The sequence below is a fragment of the Solanum lycopersicum genome, chromosome 8, assembly GCF_036512215.1.
Source record: "Solanum lycopersicum chromosome 8, SLM_r2.1".
Lineage (NCBI taxonomy): Eukaryota > Viridiplantae > Streptophyta > Magnoliopsida > Solanales > Solanaceae > Solanum > Solanum lycopersicum.
In genome coordinates, this window is record NC_090807.1 from 1,773,654 (window position 1) to 1,794,501 (window position 20,848).

The 20,848-nt window shown below is 31.0% G+C and overlaps 2 protein-coding genes, 1 long non-coding RNA gene and 1 pseudogene across 3 annotated transcripts; 1 reads left to right on the top strand and 3 right to left on the bottom strand.

Moving 5' to 3' along the window:
- Positions 1 to 196: 196 nt before the first annotated feature.
- Positions 197 to 5,014, bottom strand: gtsatom (UDP-glycosyltransferase 74E2-like). Its single transcript, NM_001247751.2, has 2 exons — positions 4,279 to 5,014; positions 197 to 1,065 (listed from the first exon to the last, which is right to left on the bottom strand). The coding sequence occupies exons 1-2, from the start codon at positions 4,918 to 4,920 to the stop codon at positions 337 to 339; spliced, it is 1,371 nt and encodes a 456-aa protein (NP_001234680.2). The 5' UTR covers positions 4,921 to 5,014; the 3' UTR covers positions 197 to 336.
- On the top strand, positions 1,489 to 2,242 carry LOC138337622 (uncharacterized). Its single transcript, XR_011210973.1, has 2 exons — positions 1,489 to 1,629; positions 1,710 to 2,242. It is a non-coding gene; the product is annotated as an uncharacterized lncRNA (long non-coding RNA).
- A 1,504-nt stretch (positions 5,015 to 6,518) lies between the features above and the next one.
- On the bottom strand, positions 6,519 to 8,424 carry LOC101265258 (UDP-glycosyltransferase 74E2-like). The gene is made up of 2 exons (XM_069287672.1): positions 7,735 to 8,424; positions 6,519 to 7,503 (listed from the first exon to the last, which is right to left on the bottom strand). The coding sequence occupies exon 2, from the start codon at positions 7,489 to 7,491 to the stop codon at positions 6,769 to 6,771; it is 723 nt and encodes a 240-aa protein (XP_069143773.1). The 5' UTR covers positions 7,492 to 7,503; positions 7,735 to 8,424; the 3' UTR covers positions 6,519 to 6,768.
- A 4,749-nt stretch (positions 8,425 to 13,173) lies between these two features.
- Positions 13,174 to 15,298, bottom strand: LOC101264954 (UDP-glycosyltransferase 74G1-like; annotated as a pseudogene).
- Between the last annotated feature and the right edge of the window lie 5,550 nt (positions 15,299 to 20,848).

Genomic DNA, 20,848 nt, shown 5'->3' on the forward strand with positions numbered 1-20,848 from the left:
ATACTCCATTTCTCTTTTTTGAGATCTCCATAACTAAGTTTTTTTCAAGTTTTAAACAACTATTCTCTGGAAAAGGTCTATTAATAGGGAATAGGGACAAACTAGTTAGTCAATTAGATAAAAATCCTTCAAATTTAAAAAATAAAATAAAATTGATAAATGATATAAATTAAGGATCGTCGTGAGTAACAGAAAATCAAGTAAAGCAGTCTAGCTAGCTAGAGAATTGAGCTTCTTATAAACTCAAAACAATACCATTATAAAAAAAAAATATCAAACTTTGGTACTTCAATCAGAAAAAAGTAATTACAAAATACAAATCTATTTCTTTATCATTTAGGAAATAGTAACCAACTTGGAAACAAATTCTTCAATGTTTTTATCTGAACTTCCTCCTTCATTCACAACATTTCTAGCTATTTCCTTCCATTTCTTTGCATTTTCTCTAATTAGTTTTCCTTTATCTTCTTCCATCACTAGCTTTATACATTCTTCTATAACTTCTCTTCTAACTACCCCTTTTTCATCTTGTTTGGCTCTAACACCTATTTCCCAAACATCTTTCACAAGCTTTGCATTTGTTGGTTGATCAGACCATTGTGGCATTGCCACCATTGGCACTCCCAAACTAATCGCTTCCAGAGTTGAATTCCATCCACAGTGCGTCAGAAAACAACCTGTCGATTCATGTTCCAACACTTGTAATTGTGGACACCATGACACCACTAAGCCTTTTTCACTTGTTAATTCCTCAATAAAGTTGTTGGGAAGTTTGGGCTCTTCAGTAGACCTAACAACCCACAAGAAGCTCTTGTTGCTATTCTTCAAACCCCATGCCAATTCTTCCATTTGCTCATCTCCTAATTTGGTTATACTTCCAAATGATACATACACCACTGAGCTAATTGGTTGATGGTTTAACCAATTTAGACATTCATTTGTCATTGGCTTGAAGACACTAAGACCATACTCTTTATCATCATGTAGTCTCTTGTCTAAGTACATTGATGGTATTGTTGGTCCAATTGTCTTTATTGGATATATCTTTGACATCCATTCAATTACCTACATGTCAAACAATAAAAAGTTCATGTAACCATTTGAATAATTTGTACAATAACTTAGGTGACTAGAACAGAAAGTCTAAGGCATTATACATAGTTTAATTCCTTCTATGTTTTCTATACTATCCATAGCAGAGTCAGAATTTTCATTAAGCAGTATCCATAGCAGAGTCAGAATTTTCATTAAACAGTATCCATAGCAGAGTCAGAATTTTCATTAATCAGTATCCATAGCAGAGTCAGAATTTTCATTAATCAGATGAAGAAGTTAAGGGGCTTCAATAATACCTCACATATGCTTTGTCAGTTCATTTTTTATACGCGAAGAAGAAACAGAACGACATGTTACCTCTTTCTCCAACTCATAGAAGCTATTGATTAGAACACAATCAACTTTGTCAAGATTTGAGAATTGATTTGCTAACATTTCAACTATCCTTTCTGCTTCAGGACTAATAACAAAAGAAGGTACATCTGATGCATCGATCGAATTTGGAAATCCAGGAATTAATATTTCTTCGTCATTTTGAGTAGGTGGAAGTTTTATCACCCCTTTATGTACATGGTAATAAAGATTATCCACTACACAATTTTGTGTGAAAAATGCAGCACTAATTAATCCAAATTGTTTTGCAACTTCAACAGCCCAAGGGAGGAATGGATCATATACTATGCAATTTACAGGACATCCACTAATTGCCAATTTTTGAATAAGTTGAGACAGAGTATCCGAACCAATTTCTTTGAATCGTGTAATATAGGCCACGAAAGTTCCTGCTTGATCGCGACCACCATCATCATAGCCATCAGATATGGCCTCAATTGACATAGAAGTTGGCAATTCCTTCATGTTTTTCAAAAAGGATTTTGTGAGTGCTATAGTGATTTTAACGCGTTTGGATCGTAAACGTTTGGAGAATTGAAGCATTGGGTTGATATGACCTTGGACTGGATATGGCAAGATCAAGCAATGAGCTTTGTGAGTAGTCATCTCTTGCAACTTCTCAATTGATGGCTGAAATAAAAAAAAATCAACTTAGTGTTGTATATTCTTATAGTTAGTTGATTGAGTTGAAGTGTACAATTTGGATTATTGTGTGTTGGCTTCTTCCTCTTCTATATTCCAACTTTTTATTGCCAACATATGCAATGACACAAGACAATTATTGGGTATACAATGTACTAGTGACATCTAAATCTTATCAATAAAAATTAATGACTAATATAAATGAATTCACGTAAAAGGGTTAAAAATATTCTTAAACTATATAAAATTCAATAAAAATATTCTTAGCTAATAACTTCATCTAAAATACTATTGTCATTTTTAAGATTAATAACTTTTTTATGTTTTTTTTTTTTGTTGACATTAAAGGGGGGAAACGGAATGGATAAAGGTGAAAAATAGAATCTTTAAAATATTCTTTGAGATTTGAAGAGATTTTTGTATGTCGGGTTTTTTCTTCCTCGTAAAATTTGGATTAAAAAATCAAAATGGTCATATTTTTATATACATAAAGGACTATTTTAGTAAGCTAATGTATAAATATAAAAGGACCAAGAATATTCAAACCCCATATATCAAGGACCATTTTGGTTATTTTCACACTCATTAAAAGTTTTAGTTTGATCAAAAGGTTAATAAATTAGAAGGTCACTAATCGGAAAAAAAAAGATAATGAAAAAAACTGTTTCCTTCTCTCTTCTTTCTTGTTGAAAAATCTCTTAAAATATCGTATTTGTTGCCTCTTCAAAAAAAATGATCCATTATTATAAATATGAACCGAATAAATTAGATAAAATACTCCATTTCTCTTTTTTGAGATCTCCATAACTAAGTTTTTTTCAAGTTTTAAACAACTATTCTCTGGAAAAGGTCTATTAATAGGGAATAGGGACAAACTAGTTAGTCAATTAGATAAAAATCCTTCAAATTTAAAAAATAAAATAAAATTGATAAATGATATAAATTAAGGATCGTCGTGAGTAACAGAAAATCAAGTAAAGCAGTCTAGCTAGCTAGAGAATTGAGCTTCTTATAAACTCAAAACAATACCATTATAAAAAAAAAATATCAAACTTTGGTACTTCAATCAGAAAAAAGTAATTACAAAATACAAATCTATTTCTTTATCATTTAGGAAATAGTAACCAACTTGGAAACAAATTCTTCAATGTTTTTATCTGAACTTCCTCCTTCATTCACAACATTTCTAGCTATTTCCTTCCATTTCTTTGCATTTTCTCTAATTAGTTTTCCTTTATCTTCTTCCATCACTAGCTTTATACATTCTTCTATAACTTCTCTTCTAACTACCCCTTTTTCATCTTGTTTGGCTCTAACACCTATTTCCCAAACATCTTTCACAAGCTTTGCATTTGTTGGTTGATCAGACCATTGTGGCATTGCCACCATTGGCACTCCCAAACTAATCGCTTCCAGAGTTGAATTCCATCCACAGTGCGTCAGAAAACAACCTGTCGATTCATGTTCCAACACTTGTAATTGTGGACACCATGACACCACTAAGCCTTTTTCACTTGTTAATTCCTCAATAAAGTTGTTGGGAAGTTTGGGCTCTTCAGTAGACCTAACAACCCACAAGAAGCTCTTGTTGCTATTCTTCAAACCCCATGCCAATTCTTCCATTTGCTCATCTCCTAATTTGGTTATACTTCCAAATGATACATACACCACTGAGCTAATTGGTTGATGGTTTAACCAATTTAGACATTCATTTGTCATTGGCTTGAAGACACTAAGACCATACTCTTTATCATCATGTAGTCTCTTGTCTAAGTACATTGATGGTATTGTTGGTCCAATTGTCTTTATTGGATATATCTTTGACATCCATTCATTTACCTACATGTCAAACAATAAAAAGTTCATGTAACCATTTGAATAATTTGTACAATAACTTAGGTGACTAGAACAGAAAGTCTAAGGCATTATACATAGTTTAATTCCTTCTATGTTTTCTATACTATCCATAGCAGAGTCAGAATTTTCATTAAGCAGTATCCATAGCAGAGTCAGAATTTTCATTAAACAGTATCCATAGCAGAGTCAGAATTTTCATTAATCAGTATCCATAGCAGAGTCAGAATTTTCATTAATCAGATGAAGAAGTTAAGGGGCTTCAATAATACCTCACATATGCTTTGTCAGTTCATTTTTTATACGCGAAGAAGAAACAGAACGACATGTTACCTCTTTCTCCAACTCATAGAAGCTATTGATTAGAACACAATCAACTTTGTCAAGATTTGAGAATTGATTTGCTAACATTTCAACTATCCTTTCTGCTTCAGGACTAATAACAAAAGAAGGTACATCTGATGCATCGATCGAATTTGGAAATCCAGGAATTAATATTTCTTCGTCATTTTGAGTAGGTGGAAGTTTTATCACCCCTTTATGTACATGGTAATAAAGATTATCCACTACACAATTTTGTGTGAAAAATGCAGCACTAATTAATCCAAATTGTTTTGCAACTTCAACAGCCCAAGGAATGAATGGATCATATACTATGCAATTTACAGGACAATCACTATTTTCCAATTTTTTAATAAGCTGAGACAGAGTATCCGAACCAACTTCTTTGAATCGTGTTATGTAGGCTACGAAATTTTCTGCTTGATGGAAACCACCATCATCGTAGCCATCAGAAATCGCCTCGATTGATACTGAAGTTGACAATTCTTGCATTGTTTTCAAACAGGATTTTGTGAGTGCTATAGTGATTTTAACGCGTTTGGATTGTAAACGTTTGGAGAATTGAAGCATTGGGTTGATATGACCTTGGCCTGGAAATGGCAAAATTAAGCAATGAGCTTTGTGAGTATTCATTTTTTATTTTTTATTTTTTGCAACTTCTCAATGAATTGAGTTAATAATAATAGATAGGATGAGAAAAATTATGTGGTTGTTATAGTTAGGTGATAGAGTTTGAAGTGTCTTTTTGGCTTATTTTGTCTATTATTGATACAAAGTTTTTATTGCAAACATGTGTAATAAATATGCCAATATATATTGTTTGATATATTACTTGGAATCTAGGGATATCACTTTTATTTTGAGGGATAAAGAATAACTAATCTCAAGATTAATTTTGATGATTATGTTTGGCTAATTTTGAAATAATTAATTTCGAGATAACTCGATTCCTAACCAACATGTACAGTGACACAAGTGTTAAGAAGTCCCATATCGGTAAAGGAATGAAAATTTGATCTCCTTATATGGACTTAGACAAACATCTCCTTATAAACTAATTTTTGAGGTTGAGTTAGACACAGATAACAAAACTTAATAATAAACGATATCATTTAAAATGTTGTCTAAAAAAAGTGACACAATTTATTACTTTACTTGGAAGATGCCTTTTTGTAGACATTTACTTTTAATTACTGAATTTAAATAATAAAATATTTTGATTGTATCTTAAATTCAAATAATCATATAATTTGCAATAAAAATTACGGACCGATATAACTGAATTTATGTAAAAGGGTTAAAAATATTCTTAAATTATGTAAAATTAAATAAAAATATTCTTAACTAATAACTTGGTTTAAAATGCTATTGTCGTCAATAGTTTAATTCAAAAATATTCTTATTGTTACTTAATTAACGAATTACTTATCCACCGTCTAGCTCCCCTCTCTCGCTTCCTGTTCCCCAAAATATCAAATAATATTAAGATCATAATTACTCACTCTTTAATATAAATGCATAATAATTATAATTAACGTGAAATTTGTGTTGTGTGTCATTTAAAAAAATATAAAAGAAAGGATACTAGGAAGATTCAGGTCAAACTTTGGTAATTCAATAAGAAAAAGAAATTACAAAATACAAATCCATTTCTTGATTATTTTTTATGGCTCTTAATTAACTTTTTTATTACTTAGAGATATATTAACCAACTTATAGCTTGTTACATAAATAGTCTTAGCAAATGTCATCAATCCATACCATCAATAGACACTATTACAAATTATAGCTTGTTACATAAATAGACATATTATAGCTTGTTACATAAACAGTCAATTTATAGCTTATTACATAAATAGTCTTAACAAATGTCATCAATCCATACCATCAATAGACACTATTACGAATTATAGCTTGTTACATAAATAGCCGAATAATAGCTTTATAGCTTGTTACACTTGTTACATAAATAGCCAAAATATTTGCTTGTTACATAAATAGCCAATTTTTAGCTTGTTACATAAATAGACAAATTATAGCTTGTTACATAAATAGTCTTAGCAAATATCATCAATCCATACCATCAATAGACACTATTACAAATTATAGCTTGTTACATAAATAGCCAAATTAGAGCTTGTTACATAAATAGCCAATTTAGAGCTTGTTACATAAATAGCCAAATTTTTAGCTTCTTATATAAATAGCCAAATTATAGCTTGTAACATAAATAGCCAAATTATAGCTTGTTACATAAATAGTCTTAGCAAATGTCATCAATCCATACCATCAATAGACACCATTACAAATTATAGCTTGTTACATAAATAGCCAAATTAGAGCTTGTTACATAAATAGCCAATATATAGCTTATTATATAAATAGCCAATTTTTAGCTTGTTACATAAATAGCCAAATTGTTTTAGCCTTCCACAATAATAGGTAAAAGGTAGAAAATAAAGGAAGATTCAAGTCAATATCCTACTTAGAAGAAATAGTCATCAACTTGGAAACAAATTCTTCAATGTTTTTATCTGAACTTCCTCCTTCATTCACAACATTTCTAGCTATTTCCTTCCATTTCTTTGCATTTTCTCTAATTAGTTTTCCTTTATCTTCTTCCATCACTAGCTTTATACATTCCTCTATAACTTCTCTTCTAACTACCCCTTTTTCATCTTGTTTGGCTCTAACACCTATTTCCCAAACATCTTTCACAAGCTTTGCATTTGTTGGTTGATCTGTCCATTGTGGCATTGTCACTATTGGCACTCCCAAACTAATTTCTTCCAGTGTCGAATTCCATCCACAGTGCGTTAGAAAACATCCTATCGACTCATGTTCCAACACTTGTAATTGTGGACACCATGACACCACTAGTCCTTTTTCAATTGTTAATTCCTCTAAAAAGTTGTTGGGAAGTTTAGATTCTTCATTAGACCTAACAACCCACAAGAAGCTCTTGTTGCTATTCTTCAAACCCCATGCCAATTCTTCCATTTGCTCACTTCCTAGTTTGGCTAAACTTCCAAATGATACATACAACACTGAGCTAATTGGTTGATGGTTTAACCAATTTAGGCATTCATTTGTCATTGGCTTGAACATACTAAGCCCATACTCTTTATCATCATGTAGTCTCTTGTCTAAGTACATTGATGGTATTGTTGGTCCAATTGTCTTTATTGGATATATCTTCGACATCCAATCAATTACCTACGTGACAAACAATTAGCAGATGCATACATATCTTATTTTAATTGAGTTTAAGAGTTCACTTGATTGAAAAAGAGCAAAAAGATTCAAAATACAAACTCATACAAGTATAAGAATTTTCATCAGACTATTTCGTTATATTTTTATCAGGTAATACTTATCTTTTAAAATGAAAAATAGTGACTTACAAACATAGAAAAAGAACAAAAAGATGAAGAGTATTTGTGTTACCTCTTTCTCCAATTCATAAAAGCTATTGATTAATACCCAATCAGTTTTCTCAAGATTTGAGAATTAATTCACCAATAGTTCAATTAATTTATCTGTTTCAGGACTTGACTCAAAACTAGGTACATATGAACTTTCGATTGTACATGATAATCCAGGAATTAATATTTTTTCATCACTTTTAGTAGGTGGAAGTTTTATTACCCCTTTATGTGCATGGTAATAAATATTATCCACTACACAATTTTGTGTGAAAAATGCAGCACTAATTAATCCAAATTGTTTTGCAACTTCAACAGCCCAAGGAAGGAATGGATCATATACTATGCAATTTACATGACATCCACTTTTTGCCAATTTTTTAATAAGCTGAGCCAGAGTATCCGAACCAACTTCTTTGAATCGTGCTAGGTAGGACTCGTATGTTTTTGCTTGGTTGATGCCATCATCGTCGTAGCCATCAGATATGGCCTCGATTGACACGGAAGTTGGCAATTCTTTCATGTTTTTTAAGAACGATTTCGTAGGTGCTATAGTGATTTTAACACCTTTGGATTGTAAACGTTTGGAGAATTGAAGCATTGGGTTGATATGACCTTGGACTGGATATGGCAAAATCAAGCAATGAGCTTTGTGACTACTATTACTCATCTTTTGCGAGTATTATCTCTTTAATCGTTGAAGGACGTGAAAATCGTGTTGTGAAATGTGATTTGTATATTATAAGTTAGAATTTTTTATATTAATTTCATGAATAAAAATATAAGATAAATTAATCAAAGTTTACGTAATTATTATTATAAGTCATTTAAAATGTGTCCATTAGTATAACTACATACGAGTATGGTCCATATTGCATCTAAGTCAAATAAACCATAAATTATTGGTGCTATTTTCATTGAATTACAATCAATTTACTGTGTGTGTTAAATTCTCGAAAATTATTCCAGCTGGAGATATATAAAAATTATTTATTTTTATATTTGTAATTTGTATAATAACATCTGTATTTGTATAAGTGTAAGTGTATAGAAAAGATTTATATATACATTTTTTCTCTCTTTATACAAAGAAAAATATTTTATACATTTTATATCGAAATGTATAAAATGACTAATTGTATACTAAAATTGGCTAATTGTATATCGAATCCGATGGCAAAAAAAAGGCGATGTTTGCTGCGAATTACAATTAAAATAAAATACGGTCATAACATTTAATATAAATTAACAATTTTTTATTTTATACAATTTTCACTTTTAAAAAAGAGTTAAGAAAAACAAATTGTAATAGAGAAAAGTATAAATTTCATATCAATATACCAAATATTTTATATGTATATTATCCAATATACCATAAATACATGTATGTTTAATATAATATTCACAAAATATCATCAAACCAACGCAATTTTCATTATTACATGATTTATTAAAGTAAAACATATGTTAATTAATTATGGTAAAATAAAATGAACTATAAATTTAAACATGTGACATACATATATTGACTTAGTTTATACACTCGGTGTGGGTAAATTTTACCCGTGGTATTGTATAGAATATATAACATGAATATTGTTGAATCATGATTTACTGCAATTAGTGCCGGCAAAATGAGCCCATATTTTGGTAACCCGCCCAAACCGACCATATTTTAATGGGTTGGTGAGTGATTTTTCACATGGATAAAATATGGGTTGATACTGATATTTGACCCATAAAAATATGGGTAAAGTATGAATTAAACTTCTAACTTTTATTCATTTAAAATTCATGATATCAATAAAATTAGTGTAATTTTTCTTCCTTTTTATGTTATTCAATAGAACTAACTATTCTTTTCTATTGAAAATGTGAAATTTTTGACCCTCCAAAATATATATAATTTAAATGTACAATCTTTTGTTAATTATAATTACATTTAATGTATTTATTAAATTTTATATTGGATATATAATCAATAATAGTGTAAAATATGCAAATCATGTATTAGTATTGGCATTGCTTAAAGTGCATTACGCATGTTTTAGTCCTAAAATGCAACATTTACTTTGAAATTAAAAACATTTTCATCTTGTTATTACATAAATTTATTTTATATTGAAAAGTTATAGGATTTTTTTTATGATACAATAAAACAAAATGAAGCATGTTTAACATTTTCATCTAAAAGAAGACTAAAATATCTTCTCCATATTGAATTTTAAGTAAAGTACTATTTATTCATGAAAATATGGGTAAACTAGTATTTTACCGATCCATTTATTACCCAACTCATTTTTACCCATATCAAATATGGGGAGTTGAATGATTACGCATTTTATGTTTATCCATTTTCAACCAGCCCACATTTGATCAAACCCGCTTATTTGCCACCTCCAACTGCAATTATAATCCCGAAAAATAGTGAGAGTAGCTAAATAATTTTTTATTTTGTTCTTAATCTATATAAGAACCATATTATTGTATTTAAACTTAGGATACGAATAATATATGCAAAAGGGCCTAAAATATCCTTAAATTATTGGAAATGGTATAAAATAATCCTTAATTTATTTATCTATTGGCTCTCAAATATCCCTGACATCCATTTATTGACTCCCAAATACCCGCGACATCCACGTATCGATTGCTAAATACCCTTCTATCCACCTTATTTGGGTCCAATATTAACCACTTTTATAGCGGATTATCATTTAAATAATTTTTTTAAAATACCTAGCAACCATTTATTGACCACAACTAAATTACTTGAATTAATTTACAAAACTCATCCATTATATTCGATCCAAATTGACAATACTTGACTCAAATTAATTATATCGGCCTTTATTAACTACACCCGCCTCAAATTACATTTACCCCATCGATTAAAACATATACACCCTCCGTTCCAAACATTCTGAAATACATATACAAAGGGAGCAAGACGAGTGAGAGAGGAGGAAGGTAAGTGAGATAGGAGAGCAATGAATGAGAAAGTCAGTGTATTTCATACACATGAATTCACTTATATACAATGTATCTGAAATAAATATGAAAAGACAAGTCAAATGTCGACATGTAAAATTGTCACGATCCAAATCGGGCCGCGACTGACACCCACACTTACCCTCCTATATGAGCGAACCAACCAATCTAAACCTCAACATTTCAATATAATATCAACAGGAAGTAATGCGGAAGACTTAAACTCATTAATAAAAACCAATTCAATAACTTCTAAAAACTCAACAACTATTATTATCCCCAAAATCTGGAAGTCATCATCACAAGAACATCTATCCTCAAATTATTAATCTAAGAGTATCTAAGAAGCTAAAATACATAAAATGCTAGTCCATGCCGGAACTTCAAGGCATCAAGACATGAAGAGGAGGATCCAGTCCAAGCTAGAAGCATTAGCTCACCCTGATATCCGGAGTAATGAAGACTGGCTAGAGTTGCGGTTGAGTTGAAGACGACGGCACGTTTGCTGCACTCCACAAATAATCAAAAAGAAAACATACAAGTAGGGGTCAGTACAAAACACAGGTACTGAGTAGATATCATCGGCCAACTCAAAATAGAAAACAGTATATATCAGATAATATCATAAAATCAACTATTATCCTTAGCATGCAGCATTTACAATTACCATAACCCTTGGTTACAACACCAAGCACATCAATGAGGACTCACGCCTCCTCATCATACTCATTTGGGGATTTAGGTTCATTAGATTGAGTATATTAACATCTTTCAAGATTCATTATCTTTATTCCTCTCGTGTCGATACGTGACACTCCGCTTCTCATATACTATCCTGGTGTCGGAACGTGACACTCCGATCCTTATTCTATCCTGGTGTCGGAATGTGACACCCGATCCATATTCTATCCTGGTATCGGAATGTGGCACCCGATCCATATTCTATCCTGGTAACGGAACGTGGCACCCGATCCATATACTATCCTGGTGTCGGAACGTGACACTCCGATCCTCATATACTATCCTGGTACCGGAACGTGGCACCCGATCCATATGCTATCCTGGTGTCGGAACGTGACACTCCGATCCTCATATACTATCCTGATACCGGAACGTGGCACCCGATTCATATACTATCCTGGTGTCGGAATGTGACACCTGATCCCCTAATCTCACTACTTTCGTTCACCAAGCCTTCTTTTACACTAAGGCATCATCATTAACAAAGTAGATTAGGGTTTCTCAAGATTTAGGATTCAATAGCTTCATCATGCTTATTTTATCACAATTACATAATCACATTCATGCAAGCATACAATTAAGCATATAGAAGGGTTTACAATACTACCCATACATATCATTCGCTATTAAGAGTTTACTACGAATAGTATAAAAACCATAACCTACCTCCACCGAAGATTCGTGATCAAGCAAGCAATTTTTCTCAAGGCTTTGTTTTCTCTTCGTTTTCCTCTTGTCTCGATCGATCCTCTCTCTCTCTTCTTGTTCTTTCTATTTTTCTTTATTCAAACCCTCTTTCTTTTACCCTAATTAGCATATAATTAAGAATACAAGATGGCAATAATAACCCACTAATTTACTCAAGGTTACCTCTTTTAGCCCCCAAGTAATTGAGTTATTAATATTAAACCACTAACTTTATAATTATAAGCCGGAATAGTCCAAAACGTCCCTTAAAACATTAAAGAAATCCGACTCCGCCTGGGATTACGCAGCCTGTGACGGGCCGTCGTGCCTGCGACGGTCCGTCCTGCTGCTCCGTCACAGAGTTCAGAGACTCAATTCTCTGAAGAGTCTGTGACGGTCCGTCACGCCTGTGACGGTCCGTCCTGCCATTCCGTTACGAAGTTCAGAGAGTCGATTTCAGTACCCATTTTTCAGAATTTCTAAGTGTTTTGAAACGAGACCCCCTCGACGGTCCGTCGTGCCCATGACGGTCCGTCGTGGGTTCCGTCATCTCAGCCTGTTTTTCCAGAAATAAAATCTGCTGCTCAAAACGACTAAACAGGTCGTTACAAAAATTCTACTGAAAATGTTATCGTTATAAATATGAAAAACATATCATCTAGCCATACAATAATTTATTCATTTGTTTACTTATAAAACATTGATATCATTGTGGAAAATTTAATTAGCTCCAAGCAATGAAGATCTGGATCCAACATATCTATAGTTTATCTTGCATTAAGTAGCTTTAGTGCCTAATTCTGATATCTAATCCAGAATCATTTGCTCATCTTAATTAATATATAAATTTGAAATATAAATTAACAAATTTTAGCTAATTATATTCAAAAGTTCATTAAAAGTGAGATGACAAATAAAGCATAACAATTTGGGAGTGTGAAAAAAACCCAAATTCACATAAACATTATCTTCATTGATAACCAAATTATAATAACAACACTTGAGTTACAAAAGAGAAGTACCGAAATAATAAGTAACTAAAGATAGAGATAAGAAAGGAATGAAAAGTTAAAGACTCTAGTAAGAAGATGAGAGGAAAAGACAATTTCTTCACAATACACACAACAAAGTAATAACATACTAATTACAGATAGATTACATAGAAGAAATTAACTAAAAGGGGATGAGATACTAGAACAGAGAAAGGAGATGCGAGATAACTGAAAGTCAAAATTTCGACATAATTTTCATAACCGTTCTCCTAACTCCTAGTCTTATTTAATAAATGGTTATTAGGTCTGAATCCCAAATAAAAATCTCTAATAGCCCATAGGCCTTTAGAGAGTCTACTTGATTCACAACAAAGTGACTCATTGACCATGATAAGAAAAATAAAATTACAAAATACAAACCAACTTCTTAATTATTTTTTATGGTTCTTAATGACTTGGGATATAGTAACCAATTTAGAGACAAATTCTTCAATATTTTTATCTGAACTTCCTCCTTCATCCACAACATTTCTAGCTATTTCCTTCCATTTCTTTGCATTTTCCCTAATTAGTTTTCCTTTATCTTCTTCCATCACTAGCTTTATACATTCTTCTATAACTCCTCTTCTAACTATCCCTTTTTCATCTTGTTTGGCTCTAACACCTATTTCCCAAACATCTTTCACAAGCTTTGCATTTGTTGGTTGATCAGACCATTGTGGCATTTCCACCATTGGCACGCCCAAACTAATCGCTTCCAGAGTCGAATTCCACCCACACTGCGTCAGAAAACACCCTATCGACTCATGTTCCAACACTTGTAATTGTGGACACCATGACACCACTAAGCCTTTTTCACTTGTTAATTCCTCTAAAAAGTTGTTGGGAAGTTTGGATTCTTCACTAGACCTAACAACCCACAAGAAGCTCTTGTTGCTATTCTTCAACCCCCATGCCAATTCTTCCATTTGCTCACTTTCTAGTTTGGCTAAACTTCCAAATGATACATACAACACTGAGTTAATTGGTTGATGGTTTAACCAATTTAGGCATTCATTTGTCATTGGCTTGAACATACTAAGACCATACTCTTTGTCATCATGTAGTCTCTTGTCTAAGTACATTGATGGTATTGTTGGTCCAATTGTCTTTATTGGATATATCTTCGACATCCAATCAATTACCTACATGACAAAAAGTACAAGCAAAATTAGATGTATCTTGTTATTTTTTTATACTCCTAAAGAATTAACCTAAATAGTCGACATGCGCCGCTTTAAGAAAGATATATTAAATTAAAAAGACCAAACAAGCACCCAAAACATCTATATATAACTACGAAAACTATAACAACCTCAATGAACATATGATTTTGTCAGTTCATTTTTTATATAACTTCGATTAAACATCTATAAAATGGTTAAAAAGCACCAAAACAACCACCAAAAATATGTTACCTTTTTCTCCAACTCATAGAAGCTATTGATTAGAACCCAATCCACTTTGTCAAGATTTAAAAATTGATTTACCATCAATTCAAGTAGTGTTGGTCCTTCAGTTTTCAGATGTACAAATGTAGGTACATCTGAACTCTCGATTGTACATGATAATTCAGGAATTAATATTTCTTCATCATTTTTAGTAGGTGGAAGTTTTATTACCCCTTTATGTACATGGTAATAAATATTATCCACCACACAATTGTGTGAAAAATACAGCACTAATTAATCCAAAGTTTTTTGCCACTTCAACAACCCAATAATTGTATGGATCATATACTATGCAATTTACAGGACAACCACTATTTGCCAATTTTTGAATAAGTTGAGACAGAGTGTCCGAACCAACTTCTTTGAATCGTATAAAATAGGCTTCGAATGTTTTGGCTTGGTCGATGCCACCATCATCGTAGCCATCGGATATGGCCTCGATTGACACTGAGTTTGGTAATTCTTTCATTTCTTTCAAAAACGATTTTGTAGTTGCTATAGTGACTTCAACACGTTTGGATTGTAAACGTTTGGAGAATTGGAGCATTGGGTTAATATGACCTTGAAGTGGATAGAGCAAAACCAAACAATGTGCTTTGTGAGTAGTAGTCATCTTTTGCGATTTCTCAACTGGTCACTCAAGTATTAACTCTTTATTCGTTGAAGGATGGAAAAACCCTATTGTAAAAATGTGGCTCTTATACTATATATTAAGTACTTATAACTTTTTATATTAATTTCATTGTCAAAATGTGGCTCAAACGAATTATGATAACTAATTTAAAATATGTCTATTAGTATAATTACTTATGAGTATGGTCCATACTTGGCGTCTTAGCCTAATGAAGTTTATTGTAACAATTATTTTTCTTTGAAATAAAAACAATTTATTATGTGTTGTTAAATAGTTCCAGCTCAAGAGATATTTTTGATGCCTAAAATATTTTCTTGGTAAAAATAATTTTTAGTAAAAAAGTGAGTATCGTATATATTTTTTCTATGCGTAAGTAAAAATTATTATTATAAAAGTATTGCATATTATTTACACAAACACTATGAGATGTAGTAGGGCAAGTTTACAAACCTTAAATTGATCGAGCAACTTTCATATATAATAAATACAAAAATCATATTTGTGTGTTGTAACTATAGTTTGCATAATACGCTTCATAGCAAACTTTATGTTTGTGAGAGCTATTTCGCTATACATATACAAGTTGTTTCACTATACATAATATACCAAAAAAAATTAATTGTATAGTCTGTTTCGGTATACATATACAAAAGAATCAATTGAATAGTTTGTGTTTGTATAAAGCGAGTAAGAGAGAAAGATAAAAGAAAAACTGGACAGGGGAAGATCGTATTCGTATCATCATAAGTGTATAGAACGAAAATATATGTATTTGTGTTTGTATATATAATTTTCTCTCGCTTTATATATACAAACACAAACACAATGTACACATTTATGTTTGTATAAAGTGAGAGAGGCGAGTGAGAGTGGCGAGCGAGATCTAGGAGAATGCGAGCGAGATATGGAGAGGGTAGAGAGGGAAACAAAAATTTATGTATATGTAATTTTCTCTCGTTTTATACAAACACAAATACATTTTATATATTTGTGTTTGAATAAAAACGAGAGAAGCGAGCAAGACTAACAGCGAGAGAGGCGAATATGCTTTGAGGTACAAAATCAAAATATATTTATAACATTAATTTGAATTAGTAATTTTCTATTATATATACCGTTTTCCCTAAAACAATAATAAGTTATACATAATTTTTTAAAGAAATATTCAGTTTATATTGTAAAATATACTATAAACTTTCCATACGAGAAGAATAAATCATGAGTTCAACAAATCTAGTGTCTAATGTAGGGCACGTGTATAAGAAATACTTTGAAGGTCTAATTTTGACTTTTTATACGATAAAATTTATCTTTAAAGGTTTGTTTGGTACGAACAAAAATATTTTTCGAGCAAAATTTTTTGGCCACTTCAACGGCCCAATGAAGGTATGGATCATATACTATGCCATTCACGGGACAACTACTATTTGCCAATTTTTTAATAAGTTGAGACAGAGTATTCGAGTCAACTTCTTTGAATCGTGTAAAATAGAATTCGTATGTTTTTGCTTGGTTCGATGCCATCAGATAATGGCCTCGATTGACACTACTTTTGAAGTTACGATAGTGATTTCAACACGTTTGGATCGTAAACGTTTTGAGAATTGGAGCATTGGGTTGATATGACCTTGAAGTGGATATGGCAATATCAAGCAATGAGCTTTGTGACTAGTACTCATCTTTTGCAATTTCTTAGTTGGTCGCTCAAGTCTTTATCTCTTTATTCATCGAATGATGAAAAAATGTATGCTGAAATATAGTTTTTATATTGTAAGTTATAATTTTTTTTTAATATTAGTTTCATTAAGAAAAATATATCATAAAAATTAATCAAAATTCATATAATTTAACTTAGTCAAAGAAACAATTCAAAATGCGTCTATTAGAAGTAGTACTTATGAATATGGTCCATGTAGCTAAATTAAATTTTTGGACCAATTATTGGGGCCACTTTACTTTGAAATTGTGTGGTGTTAACTTCTCGAAATAATTGTGTCCAGTAAACAAGTGGATTTTTTAAAATTTTTGTATATAAGTAAATTAATTATGTTAAAAGTATTTGTAACTCTCTTAATATTAAAAAGAGGAACTTTCACATATAGTCATTCAAAATAGCCTAACTACTCTTAATAGTTATAGTTTGATAATTACAATTCGTAGCTACATGTTATAGGAAGAAGAGAGGCGAGCGATATTGGGAAAAAGGAGAGAGGCGAGAGAGAGGGCAAAAGATGGGAGAGAGGTAAATTATATATGTATATCGGTTAGATAATTGTATATTATACATATGTATTTGTATATATGACGAGGGAGATTGGGAGAGGGAGGATATAGGCGAGCGAAAGTGGGAGACAGAGGAGAGAGGCGAGCGAGATTGGGAGAGAGGAGACTGAGAGAGGGAACAGAGTGGGAGATAGGTGAATTGTATATGTATATCGGTTAGATAATTGTATATTATAAATATGCATTTGTATATATGACAAGCAAGATTGGGAGAGAGAGAGAGAGGAGAGAGACGAGAGAGAGAGTGGAAGAGAGGTGAATTGTATATGTATATTGATTAGATAATCGTATATTATACATATGTATTTATATATTCTGGCGAATTATACATATACTTTTAAGAAAAGATGATTGACCCGACAAAGCCCGTAACCCACGTACTTGTGGGTTGAGTCGGTCATTTTTTTGCCATACCAAAAATGGGTTAGCCCGGCCTGACTCGTCAAATTTCAAAGTGTGTATGAGTTAGGCCAGAAGGGATGGATCAACCCATATTGACAACTCTAAACCCATTTCTTAGATTTGAAATAAAAGACACCCCTTTATGATTGATTACTTATAAGTTTTCGCGTAAAAACCATGCAAGTACATTTTTTACATCCATCATGTGAAATAGGTTCGATATATAATAACAGAATTAAGCTAGTCAATAAATTAAATTTACTAAAGAATTGATCTGATTGATTGGTTTGATAATTCTAACATGAGAAGTTAAATAAGGCAGTTTGGTGAATTTCAAAATTAAATCGCGAAATGCAATTATAAATTTTTAACGAAATAACGTGTTATTTATTATGATATGATGATGATAATTCATTCATTTGTGAATCAATATCATAATTAAGCCTCGTGTGATTAATCTAAGATTCATACTATGCTTGATTAATGAATCAAGAATTTGAAAAAGAAAGAAAAAATCTTGAAAGAAGTAATTTATATTGATCTTCTACAAGAAATCAATTATTTACTCTTAAATAATTTATATTATTATTTTGAGAAGCAAAAATGTTTTTGTTGATCTCTTAAAGAAGTAAATTGATGGTTCCTAATTGCCAGAGTGTTTTGAAATGGTCATGGATATGTAGTCTCCCTGATAGATAAAATGAGGGAAGTGTAACTCAGTTGGTCTGGTTATATATATAAAGAGAAAATTCATAGACACACTAGCGAGGAAGTGTGAGAGATTGATTACAGAGGATACGATGAGAGTAAAGGTAGGACGAAGAAGTATTGAGAAAATTTGACACGACACAAATCGATACAGATTCAGATTAACGAGGATATAATCTTAAATAGAAAAGTGTGGAAGACACGTATTAAGACAAAATATTAGTAGATATAACAATGTAGTGTTGTCTTGTTTAGGCCTTACGGTAGTTGGTGTTTGTCATTATACTAGTTAGTATATATTATTGTAAATCTTATTTATATATTTAGAATTGTTTATTTTCTTTTCGGTAATCTGTCATAACATGTTGTTTATTGTGTTTCAATTATTGTCCTATTTCTTTATTGTCTTGCTTCCTTTTGATAGACGTTGCACTTTTTTCTTGTTACTAGCTATATTTTCTTCACTAACTCCTTTTTCTTGACTTGAACCGAGGATTTTTCAGAAACAGATTTTCTATCTTCAGGAGACAGTAACAAATTTCCGTACATTTTTACTCTCTTTAAACTCTACTTATGAATTTTTATTGAATATGTTATTATTATATTAAAGGTGATATTTAATCCTACATTATCTAATTTTGAAATAATTTATTTCCAACGAAACGAGACATTAAGAGATTGTCAACATGTACTACATAAGCAGGTCATATGCATTGAAGGGAACAACTACAATAATCCAAAATGTTTTCTTAAAAAACGATTATTCTATCATTAATAATTTTTCCATCTATGTGTGTAGTCTATTTTCTTGGAAGATGACTTTTGTAATCTCTTGTTGTAGACGTTCAAATTTTAATTAGTGAGTTTAAAATTAAAATTCATAAAAATAATTAAATTACGTTCTACATTTAAATAATTATACTAATCTAAATTAAATATTACAAACTAATATAATTAGATTCGTTACTTAAGTTCATCGCATGTAAATTCAATATCAAATTTTGTTTAATCGAGTTTTAAGACGCACTTTATTAACTCAAAAGTCATGTTATATGTCAAATAATATGATATGTAATGTGATCAAAATCAAGGACAAAATAAAAACATATCACATGCAAGTGACTATCAAGTAAATGTAAGGATCAATTAAATGTTAGTTAAGTGTTCAAATAAATTAAATATAAATTTATCACATAGTTTACTGTCACATCGTCTTTTTTCGTACGATGAAAATGATTTTTTCAATTTAAGTGACGGTATTGATTAGAGATTATTTTAAAATGATATAACAAATAATAAAGAAAATATTGAATAGCGAAATTGAATTAAACAATATAATACTATATTAAATCCCTAAAAAAATGTAATTATTGTGTTAAGAGAACCCCCACTTTAACTTATACCTCTTCCGACAAGCAGAATATTTAAGATATACATAACACATACGATGACTTTCGATTCTTCACTTCAATAAACGATCATTGCCAATTTGAGATATACATTACATATATTTTTTGTATTTGGTGTCACTCACTGCATAATTTAATTATGTCATTGCATATGTTGGCAATGAAAGGTCAGTATCAATAATAATACAAAGCATACACATTAAATTTTTAAAGATACAATTAATTATTATAATCAGTGGTTGGAGACAGAATTTTCAATAAGAGAGTGCAAAATCTAAAGAAATAGACATATGAAATAGTCGAAGGAATTCGATAACTATTATATATACATATCTAAAAAATTATTCTAATCATGTAAAAATAATATAATTTTTCTACTCCCCTAAAGATATAGCGGCTCCGCCACTATGTGTGATGATCCTACTTTTTCCTTTCCCTCTCCCAACTAGCAGAACTGGGACGGAGCTAGTAAGAGCTCAATAATTAACTTCCTTTAACTGAGTAGGATGAAGGATTGTGGGTTCGAACGAATCCCCTTGTATATTATGTATTTATATTAGAAAATTAAATAAATATATGTGTATATTAACTTGTGAATTTCTTAACAAAATTAACTGATAGTTTATTGTTAAAAATGAGTGCTAAAAATATCTTTCACACTAGTGTTGTCGATGAACGCCACTACCCAACAAAAGTTTCTCTTTTTTGTTTTTGAAAAAGAAAACATGTTTCACAATTAGGATTTCTTTTTCTTTCCTTATCTATTACTTCACTAGATTTTTTAAAAAAAATAATTGAT